Source organism: Ambystoma mexicanum, chromosome 1p, assembly GCF_040938575.1.
Source record: "Ambystoma mexicanum isolate Mex_15411 chromosome 1p, UKY_AmexF1_1, whole genome shotgun sequence".
Classification (NCBI taxonomy): Eukaryota; Metazoa; Chordata; class Amphibia; order Caudata; family Ambystomatidae; genus Ambystoma; species Ambystoma mexicanum.
In genome coordinates this window covers 302,505,977-302,524,699 of record NC_090921.1, presented here as the reverse complement: position 1 = coordinate 302,524,699, position 18,723 = coordinate 302,505,977, and the positions used below count along the sequence as shown (strand labels likewise).

The 18,723-nt window shown below is 46.6% G+C and overlaps 1 protein-coding gene across 4 annotated transcripts in view; it reads right to left on the bottom strand.

Annotated features, from left to right (window-relative positions):
* The window catches only part of TMEM259 (transmembrane protein 259), a 648,432-nt gene that overhangs the window by 461,733 nt on the left and 167,976 nt on the right, over positions 1–18,723 (bottom strand). For 2 of the 4 annotated variants that reach the window (XM_069647475.1, XM_069647467.1), the window contains exon 3: positions 17,717–17,894. In XM_069647475.1, coding sequence (XP_069503576.1) covers positions 17,717–17,894 — 178 coding nt within the window. The remainder of the gene's footprint in view (positions 1–17,716; positions 17,895–18,723) is intronic. The other 2 variants (XM_069647484.1, XM_069647492.1) reach the window with 1 other exon arrangement.

Below are 18,723 nucleotides of genomic sequence, written 5' to 3'. Positions count from 1 at the left end.
CGTTTCGATAGAGGGCTTGGTCGGATGGATCAAGGCCTTCACCACCTTAGGTGCGCTCACCGCCTTATCCTTGAGGGAGGGGGCACTGCCACGCTCCTCCTCTGCCTTAGAGCTCGACCGGGGCCTCTCCAGGAGCTTCGCCGGGTGCTCGGCCTTCCTCTTACCCGACCCAGAGCGTTGGCTCGTGGTTGATGGTGCCGGGGAGGGTGCGCCCTGCCTGGCGCCCGTAGAGCCCGACCGTTCGGCGCTCCCGGTGCCAGCGGACTCGCGGTGCTTAGCCTTATGTTGGGCCCCCGTCGCCGGGGCGCCCTCAAAGGTCTTAGAAGACCGCTCGGATTTCTTCTTCTTCTCGCCAGACGGGCTCTTACCCTCCAGCCAGTTGGCGAGACGTTGATGGCGGTCCTTCATGGTCCGTTCCGACATGTTGCCGCAAAACGCACAGTCCTTCTCCACGTGCGTCTTGTCCTCATGAAGGCAGTAAAGGCAGAAAGAGTGTTCGTCCTCCTTAAAGACGTTCTGCAGCTGGCATCCAGGGCAGACCCTGAACAGCTTTCCGGGCGTCGAGCTTCCCTTCTCCTGGGCCATCTCCGAGACCGGGCCTGAGAAGCTTCTGGAGTCCTCCGAAGTGTAGCTCGACGAAATCTTCACCCTTGAGGAGCACAGACGAATCCGACACGGGTCCCCGTTGATCGGATGTAGGATCGGTGGAGCTTGAGGCTCTTTTGACCGAAAGAATCGAAGTTTTTTGTGAAAAAGCGCGAAAAATAGCACTAACGCTCGAGAGCAATAGCACGAGGATCCCAACACATGAACGTGCGGTAAAAATCTGAAGATGGCTGCCAGAGGCGGTGCTTAGGTAGAGGGCAGTCATTGGCTGTGGTCAGTATGACGCAGAGACCAGTGATTGGTTATTACTACGAAAGACAGATCAGAAACGAAACTGATACTGGTTTTTTCTTTACCGAGGATTCCCAGCCTGACGACGGGGAATATTCATGAGCATGTGAATCCATGCCAGTCCCCATGCTGGAGAAGCTGAGAGACCAGACTCTCTGGCACCTGCAAATCACATTCTTGTCCCTTACGAATGGGTCATTTTACCGTGGGTGGCCTACAACAACAAAAAACAGCTGGCTTCAGATTGACACAGTTACATATGAAAGTTTGTTGGGTTGCCTGCTTCCTTTGGGATTTTCAGCAGCCAGGCCCCGTGTGGGCCTGTATGAAATACCCCCTGTTGGTATGATCACTGCCACTAGCTGCAGGGCTTACACCAAAGAGCAGGGTGGTTCCATGTCCATGAAGCCTCTGTCAGTTAATCAGGAAGGTGGGGGCGGGGGCCCCCCTTTCCCCCTCCCCCTGCCATGTTCAGCCTGAGGATGACATTGTGCAGTCCTCGGCATGGACATTCCAACAAAATAGGGACAGGGGCGGACTGTGCCTGTAGACGTCGTCTAGCTCGAGTATACAGGGCTATGCTTTGCCATGGTGTGAGCATAAGACAATGTATGTGGATTAGTCCCACACATTTTCATGGTCAGTCTACCACTATTACATTTAATTAAACATTTAAAAAAGCTCAGGGGAGCGCACACACACCATGCAGATGGTTGAATTCCTCACAAGTATCCACTGATCTATCGAATGCCTAATTAGACTAACAAAACTGATTCTATTCTCAAACTACTATTGAATCATCAATTTCTCTATTCAACAGACGTGGGTCTCCTTCAGTTCAAACTGTCATGTCAGCTTCTCTTTCTGCCTCCCACTAATTTCTCTTATCCCCCTCCCCTTTAACTCCACCACCCTGCCTACTTCTCTGGAAAAGGATATGGCACTGAAATCTTATCCCATTCTTCCTATTCTCTCACCGCATTTACCAAATTGTCTTTTTTACTCCACCTTTGAATTCCACTTCGCCTCTTTCTCTAAACTGTGATTACTGGGCTTTTTGATAATCTACAGACAGCCTGCTCCTCTCTCTCCGCTTTCTGCAGAGACATGGACTCATCTCTCCTTCCCACTTTACAATCCATTTGTGCTTCTTGGCGTTATTAATCTTCATCTTGCTATTACATATTGTCTTTCTCTATTCAATTCCAATAACCTCTGCCTACCCATCTAGTACCCATGATGTTTCTGGTTCTTTTGCTCTCATTTTCTCTTGCTCATTTTTCCTTCTCTTTATACTCATTGAAACTACTCTTCTGATCATATTGACGTTTCCTCTTCTGAACAACACTTCTGCTCCTTACCACTACTTTTCTTCATCTTGACTTTTGACAGACACTTCTGCATTCCTGTCCGCACTTTCTCACTTTCCCTTTTAAAGAGTTTCCATCCGTTCAGCTGATTCTGCAGCTTCTGTTAGTCGCACTGCTCTCCGCTTGATTCGCACTTTCCTTCACAGCCATTCACTCCCTCCCGGAAATCTCGCCAGCATTTCCTCATCACTTCTGTCATTTTCTTTGTTGTGTTGTAAGAAGTGTAAAAAAACACTGACTCCGCTCTACACGCATGCTATGGCTTCAGACACCTAAAAAATATTTTTCTGATCTTACTCTTCTCCCCCTCCCATCTCTTCAATCTCACGGCTTCATCCTCCTGTGTGCTGAACCTTTGTGTCTTTTCGACTCTACTTATTTTTACAATACTGCCTGTTCTAGTCGCTTTACTTCTAGAATATGCGCCAAGTCGGACCCTTTCTTTTCATGCAACTAACCTTCTCATTTTCTCACCTCTAGATTACTGTTCTGCCCTCTTAATTGGACTTCCTGCTATGAAATCTCGCCGCTTTGTTCGGTCTATAACCCAGCAAGTCCCTTCTTTCCCGTTGTACTTTCATACTTTCATCTCCCTTCCCTTACATTTGATTCCACGGCTTTCCTTTAACTATCATCTTTAATTTCCTTTGCAGTCAGTGCTCCAGGTAAGATTTTGAAGCAGGAGTATTTTACTCCCCATTTTTTGAAGTTGGGAGTAAAATTATTTTTTAGTGAGTAGAAATGTTAGTCCAATTCCCAATGCAGAAATGTTTTTGTAATAATTATTTCTTTGCACAGTTATGTATACACATTAAAAGATACATGTTTATTTCTTACAATCAGGGAGCAATAGCAATTTCTTCCTGTGGTAGTACGTGCACTGCTGGTCAAAAAGTATCCATAGAGCTGTGGGAGTGAAAGTAGGGGCACAAGGTCATGTGTGTTACACATTTTTTTGTTGGGAGTATTTTTACTGCCTGTTTTAATTTTTTGACAGTACAAATGGCTGATGCAGCCCTCATCTGTAGGGCTTTTTGCAGTGTATAAATGAACACATGCAACTTACTCCACCTTACCTCTCGCCTTCGATTTCCCTTTCATCTGCCCACTTGTCCACTTCCCTCTCAATAGGACTTTCTTCTTAATGTGCCTAAACATCTCAGCACTCAAGCTCATTTTCACTTTCACTTCTGGCTCCAAAGCATGGAAACGCATTTCCCCTTGATAAACATGCCAACCCCATTATTGCCATTTTCTAATCTTGAATCCTATTTTTTCTCATATTCTTCTTAATGTTTTGTTCTTAGTTATTTAGCATTTTATTGCATCGCTGGTGTCTTTTTTGCAGTGATTCTGAGAAAGCCCTGGATAAATCTCAATAGAATACGAAAACAAAACCTGCACCAGAGCACCACTAAGCATCCTACACCACAATACAAAGCACCCTCAATCACAAACACAGCACGCACATTTTATTTTTTTGCCCCTTCATCCCACTGAAACATACAATACTTTCTTTCAGCTTTGGCCACTCTCGCTTGGTCAGCTTGTTTGAAATTAAAACTACAAAGCTGCAGTGCCATGTAAGGTTTTCATAAAGGAAGTAGTCATTAAGTTTCAGTAATCCAGCCACCGGATTTCCTACCACCTTCGCAGCATCCCCACGCATGGGCCAGCCAATCACAGTTCTTCACATCGCCGCTACCAGTATCTCTTCACTGCCTATTCCAACAATCCTCTCTTCAGGTTACTTCTGCAGTGACACCAAAATGTAAACACAGGAGAAGTTAATTTCGCCTGCACATTTTTATTATAAATTATAGTTGGTTATGTATAACACACTTAATACCAAAGGTTTCTAGGCAGAGACCCAGGATTCCAACCAGTGTTGCTCTGCGTCATCTTGTTTCCAAGACGAGCACTTAGCCACAGGGCTATACTAACCGTGCCCGACACGGTTACATTCAAGCAAGAAGCTTAGTCCACACCATTTACAGTGATGTCTGCAAAATAAAATACCAAGGTGAGCTTGCAGTAGAGAGAAATCGTGTACTAGCACTCTTAATTTTTAGCATCACAATTCAAATTCACCTTAAACAATCAACATTCATTTCAAAACGCTTGAAAAAGCAATTCGAGGTTTCCGCATTCCAAAAGAGGCATGATTAGCCTTACAGTGTTGGGAGACATTTTAAAATTGGATAGCCCTACAGTAACCACAGTTGAAGTGCCAGTCAATGTAATGGGTCATTTCAGCCAGCATCTTGTGTGCCAGTGTACTATTTGAACACCCCAAGACAATGGGCTTTCAGTGCCGTACATAAGCGTTATTTATTCTAAATGTATTTTAGTTCAATTTCAGAACTTTTCACATGCTTAAATATTTAGTACAGTAGAACTGTGTATTATAAAATGATCAATTAATTACTTGTCCAAAAAGTATTACATAAAATACATGCGTTTAAAATAGTGCTTACATCTTCCTATATTAAAACTCAAAACACAAAATTATAGTACACGTCCTATGCCTGTTAGGGAGAATTCTCATAAATGTGCCAATTCCCCTCACGTTAGAGACCCCCAGCAACTTTTCTGGATTTTGAGGACTTGATTTTTTTACCTGGAAAGAGTGAGCCTTTTTTCCCCCACTCATGTATTTTGATGTGTGTTTTACTCGTGTTCTTTGATTATGGAGTTTTAAGATAACTCCATAGGCATATTTTCATGTGTGTTACACAGCACACAGTACAGTGACACAGGGGTGTCTTTGTAGACTTCCTAAAGGTTTAAATACCTTCTCTGGGATAAACTACTATTTCCCAGAGAATGTAAGATTAAATTGACTTTACTAGTCTTTTTAAATTCCTAGACCCAGCATACACTATCTTCCTATAGAGTGCTGGAGGGTTTACCTAGTATCCCCTGTGTCTAGAAACTCATTTAGCAGTCAAATGCTACCCTTTTCTATCGAAATGGCTGGCAACAGTGGTTTTACAACGAACTACCATGATTTTTCCCCGACCGCGAACACCGGTATCTAAAAATCACGGGAGCCATGTTTTTCAAGATGGCGCCTGAAGCCCCTTTGTTTAAACAGGTGCTGGTAGTCTTTTTTTACGCCATTTCTTTTTTGGAAAGGTCCTTCTAGTGTTTGTCTCTACGCACCAAAACAGGTTTGGTCTCTTTGTTTCTATGCCTTTGGCGGGCTTCAGGACTGAAGACCGCCTCAGGCGTCCGAGTATCTGGGGTGGGCAGGAAGTGAGGTGCCCGAAACTCCCTGTGCTTAGTCTCCTAGGAGACCCAAATGCACTCTGGCGGTATTGACTGGCTGACTCTCCGGCAAGGCAGAGTTGACCATTGGAACGAAAGAACCGAAGACTAGCTGGAAGAGGACAGCTGCTGCTACTCCTGGACCGTTGGGTTTGCCCGGTGAAGTCCTGATGCAGGTCAGAATGGCCAAGTTCATGTCGCCAAAAGCCCCTTCAAGGATGACTTCTTCCTTTGAGTTGGTGGGGCCAATCAACTCTTAAGCCACCTGCATACAATTCTCGAAGCTGGTTAGGAATACCCAGGGGGGAAGGACACCAGGTTGTGTGCTTGATGACTGCTACTCAAACTGACGTCACTCCATTTTGTCAGTGTTTGACGATCCCGTGTAGGAGTCCCCCGACGTCCTCCCTCTTGTCCCCATGCGGCTCAGGACCTCCTCCGACAGCCGATGTCACTGGATGTTATAAGTAGGACGCACGACGCCCATAGCCTCCGTTGTAGTTTTTTCCCCCAGAACGTGTGGCACCAATCTTCTGCCAGTAGGACCACAGAAAGCCTTGCGGAAACGTAAGCTGCAATCGCATAAGAAATTCTGTAGCGGGGAGAGCAGGGAGGGAGCGATATGGAATACGTCGTCGGACCATCCCATCGAAAGAACGTTACCAGGTAACGAGAGTAACTTGTTCGAGGGGATTGGGTCCTCCGACATATTCCATATCTATAACAGACTTCCAAAGCAGTACCAACGTAAGGAGGTGGGAAAAGAATTTAGAATGCCCAATCAAATTGAAAAGTAAAGGACCGCCTTGCCAAAGGCCAGATCCTGCACATGGATAGAATCTAGGGAGTAGTGACGTACAAAAGTATGGACCGAAGCCTAAGTGGCTGCATCACAGATGTTAGGAATAGGAAGCCTACAGGAGGGTCCTTACCCGCCAGGCGGTAACATTCAGAAATTGCCAAGATAATCCATCTAGACAAAGTCTGCTTAGTCAAAGCTTGTCCCAAACGCCTTCCAGCGTAACCAATAAAGAGCTGATCGTCCACTCTGACCCGGGACATGCATGAAATGTAGAAACTTAAAGCTCTCCTAGGATCTAACCTATGGAGCCTCTCCTCGTCCTTACCAGGAGGATGATAAAATGCCAGAAGAACAACCTTCTGGCTTAAATGAAATTCCGACACCACCTTCGGAAGAAAGGAAGGACGAACTCGAAGGACAACCCTGTCCTTATGAAACACAGTGAAGGGTGGTTTAACTGAAAGTGCCTGTAACTCACTCACTCTGCGAGCGGAAGTGACCGCAACTAAAAATACAGTTTTAAGGGTTAACAGTCTCAAAGGACAAGAATGTAAAGGCTCAAATGGAGCACCCATTAGAAACTTGAGAACAAGGTTCAAATCCCGACCGGGCACCTAGAAAGGTGACGGAGGGAACACAGTGAGCCCTTTCAGAAACTGAGAAATTAAAGGAATTTTAAAATAACACTCCTCAGACGAGCGCTGTGGTACCCACTTGCAAGCCCCTGTGGGCTAAAGAAAGCAAAAAAGACAACTACAGAATTGTCACACGAAAAAGGATCCACATTCTGAACCCTGCACCAGTCGCAGAACTTTCTCCAACGGCAACGGTACAGGGACTTTGACGCCGGCCGTCTGGCCGAAAGCAACACCTCCATCATGTCTTCAGGGAGGTCCCAATCCCTGTACCTCAACCTTTCAGAAGTCAAGCGTGAAGGTTGAGGGATCCGACCTCTGGATGGAGAACCTGAACCCCCTCCTGTGAGAGCATATTGTCTCGGTAGGGAAGACGACGTGGAGGGCAGATGGACAAGTCGAGAAGGTCCGGGTACCACATCCTCCTGGCCCATGCCGGAGCAATGGGGATCATCCGGGAACCGAACCTCCGTAACCTCTGCAGCACTTGCCGGATGACGGGGACTGGAGGAAACTCGTACAGCAGTGGGAATGACCACTCTACTACTAACGCGTCTCCTAAGGCTCCTCTTGGAGGAAATTCCCGCAAGCAGAATCGCACTTGACACTGGAAGCGAAGAGATCCACTTGAGGGGTCCCCCAAAGGGCGAAGATCTTCAGGAGAATCTCCTGAGCCAACTCCCACTCGTGAGAGATCGTGCTCTGCCTGCTCAGAGCATCCGCCGTCTCGTTTTTGTCACCGGCCAGATGTACTGCCGAGATCGAAATTTCCTGATGGATTGCCCAGAATCAGAGCTGCATCGCCTCCCTGCACAGAGGAAGTGACCCTGCCCCCACCTTTTTGTTGAGGTAGGGCATGGCCACTGTGTTGTCCGTCAGAATCAGGACATTCTTTCCTCGCACAGTCGGCAGAAAAGCCTTTAGGGTAAGCCTGACGGCCCTCAGATCCAACAGATTGATATGGAGTCTGGACTCCGACGGAGACCAACGACCGCTGACTGTCAGTTCGTTGACATGAGCTCCCCATCCCGTGAGGGACGGGTCCGTCACGATCGTCAACGCCGGCCAGGGCAGCCAAAACGGAGCACCCTCCTCAGATTGCTTTCGACAGCCCACCACAGAAGGTCCTGGGCAACCGAGGGCAGCACCTGAATGGGGTCCGACATCCTGCCGGAGAACAGACCACTAGAGCTCGAGTGCCCATTGCAAAGATCTCATCCGCAACCTGGCCTCTGGCACCAGAAGAATGCAGGATGCCATGAGGCCGAGCAATCTCAAGAACTCGAACGCAGGGAGACTCCGGGCATGTTGGAACGTTTGCACCATCTGCTGAGCACTGCTACGATGTACTTGGCATCAAGTGGGACTTCTTTAAGTTGAGGGAGAAGCCCAGCTTGTGGAGGGAGTGGCAAGTGACCGACAGATGATCCAGGACATGCTCGGGAGAGCGCGCCCTGATCAACCAATCGTCCAGGTAGGGGTAGAGGTGAATCCCCCCTTTCCTGAGATGCGTTGCCACCACTACCATGAGTTTGGTGAAGACCCTCGGGGCGGAGGTCAATCCGAACGGCAGGACCCAAAACTGAAAGTGCAAGTCGCCAACCGCAAACCTCAGGTACTACTTGTGCTTTGGATGGATCGGCACATGAAAATAAGCGTCCTTGAGGTCGAGAGACACCAACCAGTCCTGAAGTTGAAGGGCCTGGAGGACTTGAGAGAGAGTAACCATCTTGAACTTGTCCTTCCTGAGGAGTTTGTTCAAACCGCGCAAGTCCATGATGGGTCTCAATCCCCCGCCTTTCTTTGAAATCAAAAAATAAGGGGGAATACCTTCCCTTGTTCCTCTCCGCTACAGGCACCAATTCTATGGCGCCTTTCTCCAGCAGGGCTTGAATTTCCTGCGCAAGGAGTGTATCCAGACTCTTCAAAGAGAGATTCCCTGGTGGACTGTCGTGAGGCCTCTGCCAAAAGGGAAGACCGTAACCGTGGGCTATGATCTCCAGAACCCACACATCTGAAGTAATGGCACGCCATTCTACAATATGCTGCGCCAGCCTTCCCCCAACCGGCAAGCCATGGGACATGGCCTCATGACTGAGCTGAAGCGGCTGCGGCGTTACCCGTGGGCAAAGATGCAACTGCCCGAGAGGCCTTGGCACCTCGAGTATCTTGTTTTCCACCTCTGGCACTCCTACGGTGGCCCCTTTGACTAGCAGCTCCTCTCGCTTTACTAAAGGATGAGTAATAACGAAAGGAACCTCCCCTCCATTGCTGTCCCCTGGGACGAAAAGGCGGAGATTGTCAATGACTTTGCTGCAGCTTTTGAGGTCTGCAACCTCTCAAGGCTCTCGTCAGCCTTGCTGCCAAAAGGATGTACACCATCAAAAGGCATGTTGAGGAGCCGGGCTTGCACACCAGGAGCAAACCCCGACTTCCGCGACCACGCAAACCTGTGTATTACGGTGCTCACCGCCATGAACCGGCTGACGCAATCTGCCATGTCCAGACCCGACTGAACGGCCTCACACGTCGCATCCTTGCCATCCAGCATCATAGCAAGAAAACCATCCTGTTCGCCCCCTTCAGGAATATGTTCAGCCGCTAAGGAAACAGTTCCACAGAGTGTGCGTGAAACATGACAAGGCACATACGGAGTTGGCTGCCTGAAGAGCCATATCCCCTGAAGAAAACACTTTCTTCGCCCAATCATCAAAACGCTTGTCGTCCCTATCAGGAGGGATGGTAGGATATGACGCCTGCTTTGCTGGGGCCGTAGCCGCCTGCACCACCAAACTCTCCGGAGTGGGGTGCGTGGTCAAGTAGCATGGGTCGCTACTGGCAGTATTTTCGCGGCAAAGACTTGCCCACTGCCGGGAGACTGTCCGGAGCAGTCCAAGCCGCCGCCACCCTCCTTTGTAGAGCCATACGGAACGGCAGTACCGGGTCAGTTGGTGGACCTTGGTCGAGGATATCCGTCAGGTCATCCTCCAGAAAATCCCCTCTTGGAGCAGACCACCCCAAGTTCTCGGTGACCCTCAACATAAGGCGCCGGTACGAGGACTCAGCATGGGTGCCAGGCTCAGGCCTACAGAACTCCACCTCCGGAGAGGTGTCCAGACCACCGGCGTCGTGCAGCAACTGACGCAGGTCCTCAATCTGGCTATATCCAGAGATAATATTGTCTGGTACCGTATCAGGAACCTCCCCATCTTCAGAACCCTCATTCACCTCAGAAATATAATCCAGATGGTAGAAAGGGAGCACAGAATGGGGGAAAAAGACATGTTTGGCCTTGGCCAGAGCCTTTCTAGGGGGTTCCACCGTGCCACAGGGTACTTCTGACAAAACAGCCTCGGAGGGCGTAGCTGCCAGGCGCGGCGGCGACAGCATCGATGGTTTTGACACAGGCTTCAAGGGTGGAGCAGCGAGCGTGTCCTTCGACAGCCTGGGCGCTGACGACTTCCTACGAGGCAGAGCCTCGAGAGAGTCCCTAGACGACCTCGGCGCCACAGGGATCGATGTCTTCTTCGAAGACTGCACAGGTGCACACGGTCTCGAGCGCGTCAAGGACCGGGACCTGGAACGGGCATGACTAGAACATTTCCCCTTGTCCGAGCAGGACCTTTCCCGCGAATCGTGCCGACCACCCGAGCCCGAAGGCGTACGAGCGGTGTCTCTAGTACCGTCACACCCGACCCCACTCGGAGGCGCGGACGGACCGGTGTCCTGCGATTCAAGAATCGCCAACATTTTCTTACCGAAGGAAGCCCATTCCTCTGGAGTCGCATGCTTGGTGGGATAAGCAACCCACCGACCGGCGGAGTCCTCGGACGGGGAAGGCGACCGATGATTGCACTTCCATGAGTGCCTCGAAGAGGCAGAGGAGTGGCGGGACCCACTCCTGGACCGAGACCCCCTCCCTCCTAGACTTAAGATGACGATGCAGAGTGTCACCCCTCGAATCGTCCGTCGAAAGCCCAGTGGACCTCGACTTCCGGGGCTTGGGCAGCTTACCGACCGACAGCTTCTTCTTACACTCCCACAAGGCCTTGGACGTAAGCGACTGGCAGTCGACACAATCATCCGTGTCGTGGGCCTCCCTGAGGCAGGCGTCATGCAAGTCCGTCACCAACATCTTGGACCCGCAGCTCCCACATTTCTTGAAGCCCGGACGCGGGTGGAAGAAGAGGAAGACATCCCGATAAACTTCACAAAACAAACAGGTTCGAAGAACCGAAAGAACAGAAACTCCAAATAGTGGCGGCGCGCCGAAATCTCCGAAGCGAACACGTGAAAAACGGAACTGAGGCTACGGGCGTCGTGAGTCCTACTTATAACATCCGGTGACGTCGGCCGTCGGAAGAGGTCCTCGAAGAGGGCGTATCGACGCAGGACGCAGAAAGAATTTCCGAAGCAGCACAGCTGTGTAACATCCTTGTACTGCTCACATTCCCTCTTGTGTAGTACAAACTTACACTAAAGGTTGGTTTTGCTTACACCCGTAGTCCTAATTGTATGTGGTGGTCCCAGAGGGTACTGCATGCAAATCTGCCTAACAATGCCCATCTATCAATTACTCAAAATGTTGGGAGCAGCTACCCATTTATGTGTCACAGTTTACTGGAAGAACAATGCAAGCACCTCCGGATCACAAGAACAACAGATGTTTCAGTCAAACTTTAGAGGCAATTATAATAGCCCTCATAATAGTCGCATTCCTTTCTTAAATCGAGTCATTTAAAGGCCGGCATTGGTTCAACTTGTTGCCAAATGTTATATAGGGCAATGTTTAGCAATACAATGGTGCCAGAAATGTTCTCCATGTATCCATTCCACATTAATTACACATTTCTGCAAATAGCGTTTGTATATAGACTCTAGTTCATGTCAAGACAGGTCTATTGATCTCTAAATCTTGTAGGGATTTACAAAGCAGGCTTGTCCTTAGTCTCCACTATACCAAATCTGGGTCCAATAACGTGGTCACCTGGTTTATTTGCACCAGCAGTATAAACCCAAGTGCTGGAGAGGGAGCATCCATCTGAGAAGAACTAGATATCAAAAGGCCAGGAGAAGAGCCACCGAAATAGGTCAAAGTGGTCATACTGAGGGTCAAGCAAATTCCCGTACAATTGAAAGACTGGTCTACAAACTGAGTGAAAGAAAGGGAAGTGAAAACCCGCAGGGGGAGGAAACAAGCGAAGTGAATCCCAAGAGGGGCAAAGTCTAAAGACCCAAAAACAAGGGGGTTGACAAGAGAGAACCCAGCTGAGGGATGTCCGCTGGAACGGTTTAAAGAGACATTAAGATTTGTGAAGAAGAAAAGCCATAGTGAACCCAACCGAGGGAGGCTAAGATTGGGGATGGGTCAGTGCCCTGGAAGAGGGGGAGAATCCTCAACCTAAGTTAAACCAAGAAACTCATTTTGTTGAAGGAACCTTTGTGTTATTATTTTAAAGACCTCAAGTTCTCGAAGGCAAGAGACTTTCAAGTGAAGTTCCGAATTCGTTTTTTGCAAAAGGAGGATTTTCTTGTTAATTGCAATTGGTTAGTTTAAATGATACTGAAGGTCCAATTGTTATGTAGAGACTGTTGGGTTTTACGTAGAGTTGATTCATGATGAAACATTTTAGTGCTGGTATATGATTTTTCATGCTTATGGCAAATCATATACCAGCACTCTAAAGTTTCATCATGAATCAACTTTACATAAAACCTAACACAGGATCTCCACTGTAACAATTGGACCTTCAGTACCATTTAAACTAACCAATTGAAATTAACAAGAAAAACCTCCTTTTGCAAAACAAATTAGGAACTTCCTTTTCTCACCTGATGAAGCATTGCCACATGCAATGGGGAAACACGGGTTGAGAGATGTGTTAATCTGATTGGAGTACTTAACTAAATAGTATTTGGAAACTGATTAACTTATAAGGTGTGAAGGAACACCTGAAGTATTTGTTAATTTGAGTAGAATACTCAACTAGAGGGTATTTGAAAACTGGAAAACAACATGATTCAACAAGGTGTAATATAACATTCAGAACCATTATTTTTGCAAACAAAATTGGATCTTATTTTTCAACCATAACTAGCTTTAATGTATAATTTCATCCATTGACTCGCAAACAAGCATTTCAAGAGTTACCGATTATTCATGTTGGCGCATTTGAGTCTCCTTCCATGAACTTGAATTTTGACTATTAGCGTGTGTGGCCGCAACACACTTTGGGAAGAACTTGTGCTTGACAACCACGACCCCCTATAGTTATAACCTGTGTCTGTAAAAAGTAAATAAAAAGTATTAGGAAGCGCCAAGGGAGACCTTTGTAGGCTGCAATATTCAATCTGACACCAAAGATTGCCCTTCGTATTAGAGCCTGTGTGTGCGCGTCTGGGTATTCCTGGGCTTCACAATCTCAGTTTCCATTGCTGTTTTGTCGTCCAAACATGCATCGGAATCACCTCAATCAGTACAATACCGTTATTACTAAGGGACCATTTCATCAACATCCCTTCAATCACAAATTGCCACTATCCCTATACGGACGTATATCCATATTGAAAATGCTGGTGGTACCTAAGCTACTATACATATTTAGCGGCATCCCGATTTGGCCAGGTGGGAAATTCTGCGACACTACAGAAGATGTATTCCCGATTTGTCTGGTGAGGACGCACAGCCAGAATCAGCTGGCCTAAACTATGCCAAAGCTATGATACGGGTGGGCTGGCGGCCCCAGACTTTTTATTATACTACTACTCTGCACAGGCGTACTTCGCCAGATACTGGAACAATACTGCAGAACAATTCGCACATTAATGCGAAAGTGTTTGCGGCATCACCCTTGAACCTTAAGAGTATGATATTCGCCAAGGTAGCAGAGGAAAAGATTCTAGTGGACCCGTTGTCATCTACAGTGCGGGCATGGACTCAGATCCTCAAGAGAGTGGGATGTGACATTCCATATTGGCCACACCTACCCCTCTGGCACTACCCTGACCATGAACCCACCATGGACCGAACGATACAAATGAAATGGGATCCGGAAAACCAAGCCAGGATCTGGGACCTCATCCCAGAGGATCGATTTCTCACAGCTGTAGAGATCCAGAACAGGGCGGGAGCCGGACTAGGCACAACATTACATCACCAGCGTCTAAAGGCAGCATGCAAGAAGAAATGGCTGTGCTTCCCGAAAGTACAACCTGTGCACAAATTCCTATTTGACATCCTGACACAGGTGGGTTTCACAGGCAGCGTATCTACGCTATACAGACCAATACAAAGCAACACCCCATCCAAGAATGAGATGAAAACCAAATGGGAAAGCGATCTGAACATCGAGATCGACGATCAACACTGGACAAACTAATGCAGATACACTAAATCTATCTTGTTATGCGCCAACTTCAGACTTATCCAGTTAAAAATGTTAAACCACTTACATATCACCCCTAGCCAAGTCTCCACGTTTGATCCCACTAAGCAAATTGCATGTCCCAAGTGCGGCACAACGACTGCAAATGCGATACATATGTACTGGGAGTGCCCACCAATCAGGAAATTCTGGGAAGTAGCAGAAACAAACGATATACTGAACACAAATATCCCGGCCACGCCACTGAAATACCTACTGGGGGATATTGGGAAGGCATCCGTCAAGACCTGTAGACTATTTGCAGTGGGAGGAGCAGTGGCCAAGCAGAACATTCTCAGGAAATGGAAATCCAAAACTCCTCCCACACACAAAGGCTGGCTCCGAGACCTGATGCCCACAAGAATGCGAAGAGACCTATGTAAGAGACATACAAACTCACTCCAGACCCAAGGATATATGGGGGCCCCCTCAGGACATATCTACTGAACACGGAAGAGATACCAGAAGAATGAAGGAACCAAGACAATGTCTAACCCTCAGTTCCCTTCCTCTCCCCTCCCTCTCCCCACAATCCCCTCCCATACCCTGTGTCTAACTAACCAGAATCAACCTATCCCCATGCCATTCGCATAGGTCTTACTGTCTAAGGGATAAAGTGATTATCTATGTTTTTTTTTTTAATCCCTTCAATCACTTTATGCATACTATTCATACCCTCACTTCCCAGTGGGTCAAACACTGAACAGCAATAACTTTGTTACCTCTCCTCCAGTTATGGAGTTTAACTGCCAAAACATTTGGGGCATTCACTGCTGTTTTAACCTCACCCGTTATAAATGACTTATTCCATCATAACCGCTGGTATATCATAGTGTACCCGTATGAGTAGCCACCTCCCACCCAACCGGTCTACAGAGAGGGCCTTCTAACTAAAAACTAAAAGGCTGTTGTCATCCAGCATTCGCGAATGAGGAATGTCAGTTTTGGCAATTATGTTGTGGCCATCTTTGTTGCTGACAAAATGCCTGTATCCCCGAGTGTTCCATATAAAAGGCATTCAATAATCACGGTCCCTTTGGGGAATTTACTGCAGAAACCCTGAAAGCCAGCACCACTAATCATCGTGGCTTCCCCCTGCCACCGAGGCAACGTAGACCCCATTTTCAACAGGTTTCCCTTCGTTTGTAGCAGCCATTTTTAGTTTTCAACCAGTCTTCCTATTTGTGTACCAGCGCTAGTGTCAGTAACGTGCAAGTCATTTCCAATTTTTAAAATGTTTTGTATACAAGACACGACTTACTCAAATGTTTCCCTAGTATAACAATGTACCATTGAAGTGGCTATTACTGCATGTTCATCTTTGTCCACAGTCAATACTAGATAACAGGACTCTCAGAGGTGGGGTCATACAGAGCAGAGACAGTATGTACAACCTATTTGGCCAGTTGTCATGTTTGCCAAAGGTAAATGACCTACAAGCAGCATGTCTTAATGTCCCTTTTTCCAGCTGAGCAGTATCTGGCATAGGCTCTATCTTGGTACCCTGCATGTACTCTGACTTTCTGTACCCAGGTTAGTGTCATTTTTGCTCATCATTGTACTCTGTCACTTTGTGCCGTCTGGGAGTATTCCATGTTAATTTACTCGTTTCCAATACCAGAGAGTGCAGTCTTCACAGAATTTTCGTTTATCATGGGTGCTTGCATCACCCCCCTCTTTTAGACTTTTCCTACATAGATTTGCTTTTTTCCGTGCTTCCCTTGACTTGTTACAGATTTCCTTTAGGGGCTCTTCATTGGTTATGCCAGTCGTTTCTTTTTACCCAATTTAGAATTTTGATTATTCCAACTTTTTAATGCGCCTCCTTTCCCTGCGGGGGTATACATTTCTTCAGCTTCATCCACATCTATAATGGTACTACTAAGCTGTTCTACCAGCAGTTCAATTTGGCAATCTGACGTATCTGTATTCATCAGTTCCTCCAAATGCCCACCCTGCTCCTAATGTATACGCGTTTTCTTTCTGCAATACCTGCAATCATCCAGTATACCAGCTTGTCCTCACCCCCCCCAATACATTCTAGCATAACATGTGTGCTTAGTTCTTCATTAATTGTTACAAAGTTTCAGAGGAATCTTGATGGCAAATTGTATAGTTCCCATGGAAGTGGCAGGTAAAGTGGTACTCTCCGGTCTCAGGCCCTCATTAAAGTCACATGAGCTTTCCACATACATGACTGTGGAAGGAGCTAGCCTGTCTGCAACCTGCTAGGTAGCACCTGTGTTCGCATTTGCTCCAATCTCCCATATAGTACCTCTTGTTACTTCATTACCATTTTCGTTCCCCATACGTCCAGGAGAGAATTATAATTCACTGCTGATAATTTGGAGCATTCACCTTCATCTTGCCGCACTTCTGATATTGGCTTGGGAGTCTTCTCCAACCCACCTGGCAGAAAGTAATCCTTGATTCTGACTTTGGGGTCGTCAAAGCCCATTATCCACGCACCTGTGTGCCATCAGTCTCAGCAGTATCCCTTCTCTTCATACTGTTTGACCTATGTAATGACTTTATAGAAGGCAGATCATTTCCCCTTTGTTTTTCTGCTTACCCGTCATCACAGGAAGTTTCTTTCGATTATGTTTGGAAACCATTATGTGATACAAGTGCCTCTTAAGGCGTCACTCACCTATTTGGGGTGCCACAGCAGGTTATGTAGAATCCCATCCTAGTCTTGCTTCACTGCAAAACTGTAGAGTACTTCTAAAGCACCGAGTTATTTGTAGTTTACAGGCACTACAGTAGAGTGCAACTTCAGCAGACGGTAGTAGCAGATCACAGCTTTTCTGTGCAGCCTCCTCTCGTCAAGCTTCTGCAAAACTGTACAGTATTTCTAAAGCACTTACTCACACAATACAACATTTGGCCTCAAAAGGAAACAAAAACCAACCAGTGACTTAGGGATAAGCAAAGGCACTACAAATCTTGTCCAAAAGTGCAGTGTCCACAGAAAAAATGCACATAGCTGTTCCCAAAATGTCCACAGTAATTTAGAGAGGAAAGGAAGGGGACTTTGGAATCAACCACACCATATCAGGAATGCACGTGATAAAGGAGGTACCTTTTGTGTTTTTTAGGAAGGGAAACAGTTAATCAGGTAATGCCACGATTTTTAAAAGCTTTTTTATAGAAATAAAAAAAAAATGCAATCTTTTCCCTACCAATTATTAAACATAGAAGTTAACAATGCAAATAAAGACCTATGTTTACAATTATTACGCACCCTTCACCAGCGACAAAGAGTCCACTAAATGCATGGCAGGGAGGGCAGATGAAACCAAGACAAGTTGCTGTTACCTGCTCGTGCAAGCATCTCAAACTCGGAGACGCTTTCGCTCAGAGGCTGCGTACCTTTAGTGGCGGCATCACTAAAGGAGAGCTCTTGGCTTTCATTCTGACCCACCTGGGTCACAGACTCTCTACTCCCGAGCAGTGAAGGTTTCAGGACCACCTTGGGCTCAATGTCCAGCTCAAACTATAGAAGAAAAAAGCAAGAATTTATGTCAGCCGCTAGCTCAGTGCACCAGTCTGGCTTCCAAGAACACCCAGTCAGATACAGCATAAACAGAACAAGATTGACATTTTCACTGCCCCAGAGACTGGTAAATTCTCATTAGAACATCCATTGACCTCCCCTCCCCCCAAACACCTGCGACTCCCTAACCCACAACACCCCCCGCACCCGCACCCCCAGTCAGCTTTATAAAACCACAACCCTACTCGCTACTGTGTTAGAGCAGCTTCTCTCACTTGACAAATGCGACCATCAATATGCCTTGATTACCAACGTCTTCTGGGCATTTGGAGGAAATTAGGTCTTTTAGAGTAGATCTCCATTTTAGCTTAAAACTGGAAAAAAGCATGTGCGGAGGAAGGTTTGTGGGTAATGGCCAGAAGATGCTACGAGGGGCCAGAAATTAGGTTTTGAATTAAAATATTTGGTCTAATGATAAGTTATTTATTTTATTTTTTTCCCCTTTATTTGTTTTGGTTTTGAAAAACCTTTACAAAATTCATTTTCATTACAAGGATACAAAGCAACAGCAGATTAGCATTATCAAAAAACAAAAAACCCAATTATTCTCAAGTATCTTACATAGTAAAACTTATACCACATTCATACCGTTGATTTTCATACAATAGCATCACAAAGTCACCTAATGACAATCCAAATTTATCCTCAAAACTATTACATAAGAATACCAAGCCCAAGTAAGAGAAATTCTTTTTTTTTTTTTTAAAACAGAGCACAAATATTTCTCAGAAATGTTGCAACCCTGATATTCAATTTGCCTTTACTGTTG